Here is a 13,043-nt window from a genome sequence, read left to right as displayed (position 1 = left end):
ACGGGGCAAATTTCTTGTAATAGTGAGTAATTTCTTAAAATCTTAGAATTGAACAAATATTTATATTTCGGCAAGATATTATCGTTTAAAGTTTGCGTAAATATACACTTCGATATATTTTTTTAAATATAATACGAGCAAATTGTTTGACTATGATAGCTAAACCGAGCAAATTTGACCCTTTTGAAAATTTTTCTTTTTTTACTTTTTTCCTGGTCTGTTCTAGGGGTAATGTGTAAAGGATCGAATCTTGACGCTGAGTGCTGATTTGCTAACAGCTAATCTCAGCTTGTGATAATTGAATTCGATTTAGGTCTTATGATTGGAATTTTTTTAAGCTTGGAAATTTATGTTTGATTATGTTTGAATGTTTCGATTGTTTATTTTGGACATATCTGCTATTTTAATAACCTGTATACAAATGATTGCGAAAGTGCAAAGTCGTGCCAGCTGTGATAACTAATTTTCGAGGCATGATTTATCAGAGTTGACATTTGTCAATAAAATCTTTTTCGAATCGTTCTGGAAACAACCTATAACTATATTATGTAGTTATGTTTATTCGGTCTGAGTAACGTGAAGATGTATCTGGCAATAGCTTTATTATATTAATTCTATTTGCATTTATGTTTATCAGATTTGGCTCAGTATTTCTTTATACTTCTTTCATTTAAAAGGCTTTAAAATATATTATACTATAACTATTTATGTCATAAGTATAGTAAAAATTGTTATCATTTATGAGACACCCAGCTGTCTTATTGTTAATAAATAAATTGCAATAATATTGTAATTTATTTTTGACAGAGAAAAAAATTAATTTTAAGAATTCTGTTAGTTGCCAATTTGAGTGCACTCAAAGAAATAAGTGCACGAAGTGATCCATTTTAAACCTAGTTCCATTTATTTTTTTGAATAAATGTAAATATATTTTATAAATTTATTATGATAAAATTTTATATACTATAATTATTACATTAACAGATACATTTTTTCCTAAAATTATTAAGTCAATCATTCACTATTTACAACTAATTTTACATTATTATAATTGCAGAACAAAGTCTTGTGACTACCTGTCACTTCTAACTACCATGTGGCTTTCAACTACAGAAGCATCTTCTCTTGGAGCTGAAGAAGTTGCTGGAAGGTTACAGGTGGATATTAGAACTGGGCTTTGGTGGGATGAAGCTGAGCATAGAAAACATTTATTTGGCCATAATGAGTTTAATCTTAAGGAAAAAGAACCTACTTGGAAAAAATATATCGAACAAGTATTACTACTTTTTGCTATTTATTTTTTCAAATTATAACATCTGTATTTTTATAACTTTTTGCAGTTTAAAAATCCATTAATATTACTTCTTCTCGGCTCTGCTCTTGTGAGTATGTACATGAAACAGTTTGATGATGCAGTGAGTATAACAGCGGTATGTATTCATTACCATTTTTTGTTAATAATATCACTTAAGTATGTTGTTGATTAATGAGCTTTACTTTTCAGGCTATAATTATTGTAGTAACTGTAGCATTTGTGCAAGAGTATCGTTCTGAAAAATCTCTCGAAGAATTAAATAAATTAGTACCACCAGTTTGTCATTGGTATTCTACTTTTTTGAATATTTGATACTTTGATTATTGATTTTTCATAGTGAATCATTTAATATAACATTTCCAGTTTAAGACATGGAAGATTAGAAACTTTCCTTGCTCGTGATCTTGTTCCTGGAGATATTGTTTATTTAAACATTGGAGATAGAGTTCCTGCCGATGTCAGACTATTTGAAGTCATTGAGTTAGCTGTAGATGAAAGCAGTTTTACAGGAGAAACGGAGCCTGCACAAAAGTTTACTGTTCCATTACTCAAAACAAACGGAGAAAGTGCCAAAAAAAACATTGCATTCATGGGAACACTAATTCGATGTGGAAGTGGCAAAGTAAACTCTTGGCTATTAATATCTATATCTAATATGATAACCACTAATAATGGAAAAAGTGTAGAATGTTGCTCTCTGAAAGTTGAATGTGAAATTAATACCTTAACCGAACTTTAAAATAAGAATAACTTCTGAGTAATGATTCTCGAAGTTTTCTAATTTATAAGAACAAAAAGATATTTTTCGACATTCCGTGCGGAAAGTGCGTTTTTCCCGCACGCTCGGCAAAACACGTGCGTTGAAAATCGCACTTTCCACACGTCGTATCAAAAAATACGGTACAGTACATGTTCGGGAAAGAGTTTCTCGTCTCGTATACCTTTCCACCCTTGCTTCGCTCGGGCGTAAACGCCACACGAGACAAGAACCTATTTTTCTGTACTTGTATCGCAATGTACTATTTTTAGTATACATTCAATTTAAAAGTTCATCAAAATATGAAGAGAGGCAACATTCTGCATTCTGCAAGACAAAGATCATTTAAGAGGAAGTCATTAGGCAACATGATTTATAAATTCGTAAAAACCATTATCTTCAATTAATTTTGAGTTTTTATTGAAAATTATAATTTGGAGTCGTTTAGAAGATGGGCATTTTCGCGCGTAAAGCCACTTTCGCACGCGAAAGTGTAACAAGTATTAGTTATTTCCTCCACCATTTTTTGTGCACTAAAATGTCAGATAATTCTTTTCACATGCGAAACCAATTTTCCGGTCGGTTTCGAGCGCGAATATGATCCACGACATGACACCTTTTCTCGTGCGAAGTTTAACACTTTCTTCCGGAAGAAACACTAATTTCGCTTTCGCGTGCAAGAGATGGAAAAGGAACATTTTTTCGCGCGCGGAAAGTTGGAAAAAGGGACTGAACATTTTTTGCTTACGAAAGTAAACGCCTCTTTTATCACCGAATTATACTATTTTTGATTTTGCACGCGAAACTGAGGGAGAACTGACAACTATTAGTGCGTGATTAGACTTGAAGTTTTCGCATACAAAAAATGTATTCTTTTCCCTCAAATAATAAATATTTGTATCTATTGAACTCTTGAGGTTAATTTATAAGCCATATATTTTATCGAACACTGTGTTTAGTTCATTACGTTATTGTTGTTTGTGCTGTTTAGTTTTGATTTTTTTATATAGACTTGTCAATGACAGGATTTTAATATTCAGAAGTGTTTAATGAAAAAGGCTCCAGCGAAGACTGCTGTCTTCAATAGCTTAATCTAAGGTACATCATAATAATTTATAAACTTTTGTTTTTTTCATTTTATTTACAATTTGTTTGTCGACAATAGATAAATGATGTTGTTACAATACTATTTTCTGATTACAAAATTTAAATTACATGAAGGTACTTCACCAGTGATCCATACCAGTAGTTTTATTTTACAGAGCTAAGTTATATGAGTAAAAGGTGATTTATATTTTTTAAATCTTGTCATGGTGTTGTGTGGATTAATTTTTTCACAAAATAATTAAGATGTAATGTTACCTATATAGTGTACCTTTTACAAGCTATTTCTGTTTCTTCTTAAACAGTCCAAATAATGACGTCCTTTCTGATTGTTTCGATTGTAACAAACCATGGTGCATTGTAATAGGCTTTATTCTGAAATCTATCAATGATATCAATATTTGATTTTGTAGCTGTACTTCAACGTTAAATGTCATATATCCATACTGGTTTAAGTACTCCTATATTAATATTTTATTTACGATTAACATTTTAGGTTTTCTGCCCAGTAACCAGTAGTATTTTCTGAGTTGTAGATTTAGTTGTTAGCGTTTGGTTTGCATATGGTGTCTCCACGTTAGGCGACGATCCAGATGCATTCCAAGGTATTTTGGATTTGTTTAGATATTTTTGCATATTACAAGACGCGGTTGCTGCATTTAAGTGAGGTGTTAAGGAGGCTCGATGGATTTTGTATAAAATTACAGATTTCTCTAAAACTTTCAGAAATAGTACTTTTTATATTCAACTTCCCATAGCTGAAAAAAATTAATAGGGTTGACGATGAAAATAATGAGTATTAACCATAATAAACTTGCAACTATTTGCACGTTGCTTATGGGAGTTGGCTTGTAAGTGAACACTCAATCAGAGTGTTCTCAACAATAAAATTACAGAGTATGCAATAAAATATATTTTTTTATAGATTAATTTTCCAAGATCATGACTGTAGAAAAAAAAGTGGGGGTTGACGATAGCGTTAAAGTGTTATTTGCGATTACAATTTGCAAAATACCACTGTTACGGTAGAACAGCACATGTACTGTTGATTACTGCGCATGCTCGATAATAGAATGGTAGATGCGGCAACGTCGGGTAATATAGAGCGTTCGTTTCGAAAGTAATGATGACACTTGAATGAGATGTGATAATTAACAAGGTACAATTAGTCATAAATTTGTCAAAATTAATTTATTAAATATTTTTTTGAAATTGATTTTGCATGAAATATATTTGGGCTTGAAATATACGTATATAGTATCCCCTGTTTATGAAGTTCTTTTAAATAAATATATAATACAGAAATATGAGGTATAGTTTAGTTAGTTGAATAAATAGTTCAGGTACTTACAAACATAATAATTAACTCAACAAAATATATTTTTTATTTACATCCAAATCATACAAAACAAAAATTGAGTGTTCTACTTTGGTACCATGAGTATAATCATCATTGACATAGAAACTACTTTGGTAAACGCGTATTCTTTAACACACACTTCACTTTTATAATATATCAATATGTCTTTCATTTTGTCAAGTCATTGAAAATGCATTTGACAATTTTTTTGTTCATGGTAACACGTGGTTTACCATTAACACTCATTCCCAATAACATAGTTAAACCCTCAAGACCATTTTCACAAGCTTTTTTGAGAATATTTTTGTCAATACCAGCTTTGGTAATTTTATTCTTCATATGCTTTGTAATGGTTAAATCTGACAGCGTGTTTCCTCGAATTTTTTTAGCTTCATTTAATTTTTTCTTATCCTGATTGAAGTTGATGCTTTGAGTTCTTTCTATAATAGAAGTATTATTTTTACATATCTTTCCAACAAGTTTCTGTAACATCAAAACATCATTGAGAGCATTATGAGCAACCATTACATCTTCACGTGCCAATAAATCATCAGCCAGTGAACTTTGACTGAAACTTTTCTTTTCCTTTTTTCTATCTACTAAAATAGATTTGAAAATAGACAGTGTATCGCTAAAGCCTTTAACGAACAGGTTCATTTCATTGATGAGATGTAAGGATGTAGCCATTTTAATAATTCTTGGTGCATCAAATCTGTAAAATATATGAGAACTTATTATTCATAACTTATTTTTAACAAAAGAGTATTGTAAGATGTAGTCATACCTGAAGCCATTATGTGCCAACAAAATACAGGGTTTTTTTTGAAGTTTCAAGAAATGTAAAAAACTTAAAAATCCATCTCGTGCAGAGTATGTTACTACTTTTTGTCCACCAACGTACGTTTGATTTTCGTCTATCTTTCCACCGATATACATTTCATTTCCGATTATCCTGATTCCTGTAATGTTCGATGCTGCAGAAGACATTTCTTTCTTGGGTGAGATATACACTTCAAAAATGTTACTATCATAAGCTGCGGCTATCTACATAAAATATATTTTTAAAAAAGTCACAACGTAATAGTAGTAGACACACTCTACAATAAAATAGATTGAAAAATAAATCATGTCAAACCTGTACTATTTCATCGGTTGCTAATAATCCTGTAGTTTCAGTATCGAATGTTACGATGCAGCAATCTTCATATGTAGCTTGATCTATGAAAAAAATTCATTGTTGGATATTTATTATAATATAATTTAATTCACAAAAGGAATATAATAATATTAGAATACTGTACCAGCAATAACAACTTCATCGATTAAATCAGACGTATCTAGATAACCAGCTCCAGATTGATAAGTAACCCTTCACAGTTAGTAGTCGATACGTTTTGAGTTGATCTTTCTTTTTTCAAAATAAGACGTCTTTTTTTAGCAGGAATCGTTTGTTTCTTTTGTATATTAGTTTCTAAATATTCCTGTTTTCTTTTTCGGAAATTTTCAGTGTGCTTTCCAGGAGATAAATTCAAACTAACATTTAGTTCAACAATAAATATGTATCCAATGTTCTTTTGACATACAGATATTGCTACTCTAAAACAGTGCGATTCAGAACCTCCATAAAAAGCTGATTTTGGATGTTTACTACAAACGGTGTTATTGAAAGACTCATTTGCTTGACTTGATGCACATGGTGCTAATTGTGCTACACTGTTGATATACGGCTGTAAAATCTTTTCTAATTTGTCTTTTAAATTCAAATCTGTTAAACATTGACCATCTTTGAAGTATCTGTAAACATGCTGGTTTTTATCATTTTTTTGGCAAAATGTACCACAGTTCTGATGATCTCCGAACGCATGGGGAACGATATTTGACAGAGCATCTTTGACTTTTGGTTCACAACCTTTATTTTGTTTGATAAACAAGGCAAAAACTTTCTTAAAATATTCTCTTAGAGTAGCATTTAATTTGATGTCGTATAATTTGCCATTAAAGGTTTTTGTCGAATGATTGAAATCTGACCACTTTTCAATTGCGTATGGTGAAGGTCGTCTCAAAGCAGCTATTGCAGATGAGTCATCGTAAGCAACGAGAGTTTTTATTCTACATTTCAACTTGACTAAATGTTCATTTTTCAATATTAACTCCACTGCCATATCGGCTTCCATAGCTTTTGACGATCCGTTATGATTTCTTCTGCAAACATGATTTCCCGGAACGACTCGTTTACACTGTCGACAATAAATATTGCGGCATGCCCATGCCATGACTTTCTTACCCAGTAGGCTTATCAACGACGCGTGACCTGTATATATGAATACCACTTTATTTTGTTTTTAGTTCAATAATTTATTGCATAATAAATTTAATAAAAAGACTATACCACTGAGACTGCTATATTGACGTCCTTTCTTTGGCCATGCACAATCGAACGAACCAGTCAAGTCAGTTATTTCATTTTCGTCTACCTCTTCATTACTGCTTACGCAGATATAAATAATAATTCATTATGAGAACACAAACATGATTAAAGGAAATTAGCTTAAAAAAAGTTTGCTCGCATGAATAATTTCTAATGACACATTCATTTCTTTTTACATTCACATTCAGTTATATTAACACAATATTAGTAATATAAATATATTGCATATATTTAGAGTAATAGGTTTGATCTCCTCTTACATTCGCATTCAATTTTTATTACACAATGTTAGTGATACATAAATTCGTTACATATATTTTGAAGTATATACAATTTTCAATTGAGATAAATGTTTTGTTATTGTAAATATTAATATTTTCTTACATCTACGTAATTAAAAAAAAATGAAGCCATTAAACATTTATTGTCGTTATTAAAACTAAGATTTTTTCCCCAATTTAAAAGTTTTTTTTTAACTAACTATTTCCTAAGTACAACATGCATATTAACTATAATATTATGCAATAAAATATACAATTATTGTTGATAACTATGCTACGTATTTGTTAATTACATAAAGTACATATAAAATATTAAGCATGTGGCAGGGAATTTCGGGGGTATTGACCGCGCTCCGAGTTTCTTCCGCCACAAGGCCTGTGAGGCTCTGCCCCCGATTATTTAGGGCGCCAGACCGTCGGCTGATTACGGCGATTGTCGGGGGTAAGGCCGGTAGGGTTATCGCGTATCCCGGTCTGCTTAACGGCGACTGCGCAGAGTGGGCAAACGGGGGATACGCGTTGTATCCTCACTTCAGGCCTTGGTGTCCAACTCTCCTTCTCTTTCTACGTCTCCTTGACTAGGGTATGCCGGCAGCTCAGGTGATGGCTCCTTGATTCAGGTCGTGAATACGTTCGAAATCGCGCGTACGTTACCTATCGTGGGACCCGAAAATACAGCGAATCAGTGATACCCGATTATGACCGCTCGCGGCTGAAAATCACTAGCATACAGTCGAGGTGGGATATCAAAGTAAATTATATATACATAGATAATTAATCACTTTATTGATATATTAATAATTTACAAGTAAGAGGTCGGAGTGAATAGGGTCGGTAAAAAGTCTGAATAACCATAAATCCGTAAGGATACAATTTAATCGGAACGTTAATGATTTTCCGGTCGGTCTTCGATTAACAAAGAGAGAGGGTCAGCGCAAATAACTCAGTCGCGAATTTCCTTTGTCTGATCTTACCGCTCCTACTCGGTTTACGAAATGGCGGAAAGATCAGCACGAAATCGAATAAGCACGGTATTTTTATTCGGCTAAATCTACCTTCGTAACGAACTATTAACAAAAAGGTCAGCGCGAATAACTCAACTACTGCTTCGAATTTGTATGAACCTAATACTCTCTTTAAATCTAGGAAATGGCGGAAAGGTCAGCGCGAATCCTAAACCTTGGTTGATCTTAACGTTCACGTTCAATTTGTGGAATAGCGGGAAGATCAACAACTATATAAGCACGACAATTTTATTCGATTAAACCTATGTTCGCAATAAATAATTAGCGAAAGGTCAGCGCGAATATACTAGATCTCAATTTTCATGGGTTAATCCTAACGCTCACATTCGGTTTGCGAAATGGTGGGAAGGTCAACACAAATAACTAATCAAGACAAATTTTATTCGGTTAAACCTACGTTCGTAATAAATAATTAACGAAAGGTCAGCGCGAATCCTAAATTGCAATTTTTATTCGTAACATCTAACACTCAATAAATAGTTAACGAAAGGTCAGCGCGAATCCTAAATCGCAATTTTCTTTCGTAAAACCGAACACTCACTATATCTACGGAATGGCGGACAGGTCAGCACGATCCGATAGGCACCGGCGTCGACGGATCCACGCGTCGCGACGACCTACGGCACTGAACGATTTATTCCCGCACTCCGCGATTAAATAAAAGTGAGTGGCACTTTGCCTACTTACGATCTTTTCCTTGCGGTTTTAGTAACAAGATTGGCAAAAGAGTATGGAAGGCGTCTAGCGCTAATAATTCTGCAGCAAAATTATCTGACAGAGGCTCCTTCTATCGAGAGATCCAGTGGCAAAATGGACGAGAATCGGCTTCTCGCGGTCAAAGATCGCTTTTCTTCTCCTCTTTCCGAGAAGAAATGTTATTATTGGTCGGTATGCTAATTCGGATATCGGTAGCGCCCTCCGAATATTTTATTATTGGTCCGTATGTAAATTAGAAGGATACAGCGCCCTCCTTAACTCTCCTACTTTCGTCGTTATTTACCCTCTCTCACCCCCCACTAAGGTAGCTATCGTTAGTTGTTGGAAAAGATCTATCCCTACTCTTATCTATTTGTCTATCCGGACGGAAATCAAATTTTATTCTAATTTGCTCATTGGTCGTAACGTCACTAGCGAATTTTGTCAGAGGTTCGAATTCGGTCAGTTAAATTATTATTTAAACCTAAAGGGGGTAGTTGTCGCTCGCTATTATAATAGGGGTGTCGGTCGCGTGCGAATTTTACAATTCGGTATTTATTCCACGCTCATTCTTTTCCAATTATAATTTTAATTTTAATGTGTCATAAATACGTATATAATATACGTCGTTTCATTTGTAGCACCCTCATCTTCGCATTTGCATATTATTCTATCTATCATTTCGTATCGTCTGTCTCGCTCGCTCTTGTTTAGTCTATTTCGCTCGCTCTATCTCACTGGCTCTGTCTCAGTCTGTCTCGCTCGCTCTTACTTAGTCTCTTCGCTCGCTCTGTCTCGCTCGCTCTGTCTCAGTCTGTCTCGCTCGCTCGCTCTCAGTCTATATCGGCGCTTCAAGATGGCCGCTCAGTTTCTAGCGCGTACGTCTCGTGTCCTTGTGCCGGTTGTTGGAGCGCCTCCTGGGGCGCTCCCGTGTCGGTTCTGTGATGTTCTCCCTGGTGTTTGTGTGTGTGGATGCTGGTATTCGTGTGTCGGCAGCCCGACACAGCTGATTGCCGGCTGCCACTTCATCGGCGATTTTCTGCTCGCCCCAGGAGTGTCAGTGCCTCGTGAGTGTTAGTGTTGGTGTCTGGAAGTGTAACGGATTTGCATGTGTCATCAACATGCATTTCCGTTGCATTTCCCAGTCAAGTTTTGCATTTTTCTTTTGCCGGTCGGCAACACGTGGTCGGGAGTGTATATTTTTTCTGTCTGCTCTTTGAGCGTCCGTCGGATCGTGTTTGACAAGTTTATTTCATCCATTTCTCCGGCGTGGTTGTTCGGACATAAAATAGAGTAATAGTTCTGAATAGGGCGCGCTTATCTTTATTTTATGCACCCGGTTACGGGGCGGCAAGGGACGGGGATGGCCTTTCTGAGGTGTTGCAAATAATGCAGCACTCAGGAAAGGCCTTGTAATATACCGCATTACAAGCATTAGTGATATATAAACGCAGTCTTACATAAATAATAAACAGTTTAGTTTTGAAGTATAATGAAAATAGCTGAAGCTTACTTTTGTTTTTTTAACTCTAATGTTAGTCTTTTTTCTTCTTTGATTGCCGCAATGCAAGTTGTTTGTGCTAATTTTTCAATGCCAGTTCCTACATATCTCTCCCACTTTTTCAGTGAAGAAGCGTTTATCGCTGGAATATTTAGTCCAGAAATAAAAGTATTCAACTTTGTTTCCCCTAAACCAGCATCAATAGTAGCTGCAAATTAACAAATATAATATTATGCTACATGCGCCTAAGCTTTATATATATTTTTTAAATGTTGCTTAAATGTATACTTACATATTGCTAACTTTAAGTTCGAGTCATAATAACGATTTGATGCTCTTTTAGAGCTTGTTTCTACTTCTATTACGCCTTTGCACTTATAACACTGGACTAAACATTTGCTGGTAACTCCAATCACATTTTCTTTTAATAAACAACGCAATGATAAAGGGATATTGCAATTATTGCACCACAAATTTGCAGCTATTTTGTCCATATCAACAAATCTGCGACCGTGAAAACATTCATAATTATTCTTTTGAATAGCTTCTGATACCTGCCAATAATAATATTTGATTTTACAATACTGTACAATACTATTTATATCTCCTGTAAATGGTATACGAATTGCAAAACTAACCTCATTCTCAACAGTATGTACTGGTTGCTGTTTTATACGCCTTCCTTGTTTCCCTTTGCTTCTCTCAATAAAATTGTGGATATTCTGTTTTCTTTTTTTTTTTCACAAATTTTCCTTTACTTTTTCCAATTGTGCCAACAACATTGTAAGTCATGATTTTTCAAATTAAAACGAAAGGCACTGATGCGACAGCTGATGTAAACACAACACACACGATAAATTCATAACCGTTTAGATCTACAGTGTTGCCGCGTTTACTGTAGCAGTACCGTACTAGCGTCAGTTTTTTTATGAGGGGCTAATATTGATTTATTTATCAATGCTTCTTTTGCGATAAATTATTCATTTTGAATGAAAAAAGTCAGAACCAAAGTCTTACACAAAAATTTTTGTCATAAATAAGCTTGACAAAAAAGTATCCACTAGTGCCCCAACTTAGGTACGGCACCAAGCCATCGAGCCTCCTTAATATAGCTTTATTGTCTGCGTAAGTGGCGATATTAATATTTTCCATGGTTAAAAGGTCAGGGGTGTAGATTAAGTATAATATAGGGTCAATCACACTACATTGGGGGATATCAGCCTTTATTGGGTTACGTTTTGTGGTATCATTATTTATTTTTACCTTAAAAGTTCTTTGATTTAGGTATAATTATAAGAATAGATAGAGATTTTTGGTACGATTTTATTAAGTTTTTATAGTAGACTTTCGTATCAGACTTTATAAAAAGCTTGAGTTACATCAAGAAATATAACATTCGTTATAGACTAACTAAATATAGTATTCGTTTTTTTCGAAAGTATTTTCGATTTTAGTGGCGACTCTGTTAATTTATTATATTGTTTTGTGGTTATTACGAAAACCGCATTGGTGGTCAGGTATTATATTTTGTTCTGATAATACTTTATTTAATTTTTTGACTTATATTTTGATATACTTTAGAAAGTGTAGGAAGTAGGTTGATGAATCTATATTACGAAACCAGATCGGATGGTTTATCTGGTTTTGGAATGAGTATGATTGTTGCAACCTTCCATGCAACAACAAAATATGATAGTCGAAATATTGCATTTATTAATATAGTGATAATTCTTTTTGCTTTTATAGGGAGTTCTTTAAGTAGTTTTCCATTAATATTGTCATATCCTGGGCTCTTTTTGATTTTTAGGTTGGCGATAACGTTTGTTATTTCATTTACTTTTATGTTGTTGAATAAGTAATTTTTACCGTTTAGTATATCTGCTATTAAACATTGTAATTTCTTCTATTATGATACGTTGTGGCAGAGTAAATATGCTTTCGAGGTGTTTAGCAAATGTATTAGCTTTATCGATGTTCATTCTTCCTCATGTATTATCATTTTTTAGGATAAGAGGTGAAAATATTTTCCTTAATTTTCTTTTTTGTTTTTTTTATCGAAGACTGTTTTTGAAATAAATATATTAGAATTTTCAGTTATTGAGTGTTTGGGGGTCGCAATATTAATAGCTCTGGGAATGTTATTATTTAGATTTTCTATGGTAGTATCTATGTTCTGTCGAGATTTAAGCGGTATTTTATACATTAATTCATCATTTAGTACTACTATGTAAGTATCCTAGTTTGTTTATGTATTAAAAAGAGAACTATTCTTTAGTTAACTTTTAGTTATTGAATCATAGTTTATAATGGTTGAGGAGTCATCTGAAATTAGTTCGAGGCACGATTTGGCTATTAGATATTTAGGACATTGTCCTTTATTTATTACAAAATCTATTAAATCAAAAAAATAGGTAATGGCTGCTTTGTTACTCTATGTTTTATATTTGAAATTCAAATTACGCTATGGTTAAACGGTTCGATTTCTCTTTTAAGTTCTTCTAGATCGACAGAGAGGTGAATATTTTAAGTATCGCTTTATATAGTTTAGTTTCCTTTTTTTTTTAATGTATAAAAAT

The 13,043-nt window shown here is 33.5% G+C and overlaps 1 protein-coding gene across 6 annotated transcripts; it reads left to right on the top strand.

The window, feature by feature from the left end:
• The first annotated feature begins 237 nt into the window (after window positions 1-237).
• On the top strand, window positions 238-4,225 carry LOC131673780 (calcium-transporting ATPase type 2C member 1-like). Of its 6 annotated transcripts, none has more exons than XM_058952061.1 (5): window positions 238-313; window positions 1,058-1,274; window positions 1,341-1,430; window positions 1,505-1,602; window positions 1,679-4,225. In XM_058952061.1, exons 2-5 carry the CDS (start codon window positions 1,095-1,097, stop codon window positions 2,052-2,054), a joined length of 744 nt encoding a protein of 247 aa, XP_058808044.1. In that variant the 5' UTR covers window positions 238-313; window positions 1,058-1,094; the 3' UTR covers window positions 2,055-4,225. The 6 variants fall into 6 exon arrangements, with proteins under 6 accessions (XP_058808044.1, XP_058808039.1, XP_058808038.1 ...); XM_058952056.1 differs by lacking the exon at window positions 238-313 and adding an exon at window positions 326-471; XM_058952055.1 differs by lacking the exon at window positions 238-313 and adding an exon at window positions 326-548.
• The last annotated feature ends 8,818 nt before the right edge of the window (window positions 4,226-13,043 follow it).

This window comes from Phymastichus coffea, unplaced genomic scaffold, assembly GCF_024137745.1.
Source record: "Phymastichus coffea isolate CEN01 unplaced genomic scaffold, Cenicafe_Pcof_1.1 PCOF00196, whole genome shotgun sequence".
NCBI classification, from domain to species: Eukaryota; Metazoa; Arthropoda; class Insecta; order Hymenoptera; family Eulophidae; genus Phymastichus; species Phymastichus coffea.
This window is presented reverse-complemented; position numbering and strand designations above follow the sequence as displayed.

Coding starts and splice junctions, on each gene's coding strand:
- LOC131673780 (XM_058952061.1), top strand. CDS start 1,095: ATGTGGCTTTCAACTACAGAAGCATCTTCTCTTGGAGCTGAAGAAGTT. Junction 1,275..1,340: donor GGAAAAAATATATCGAACAA/GTATTACTACTT, acceptor AACTTTTTGCAG/TTTAAAAATCCATTAATATT. Junction 1,431..1,504: donor ATGCAGTGAGTATAACAGCG/GTATGTATTCAT, acceptor TTTACTTTTCAG/GCTATAATTATTGTAGTAAC.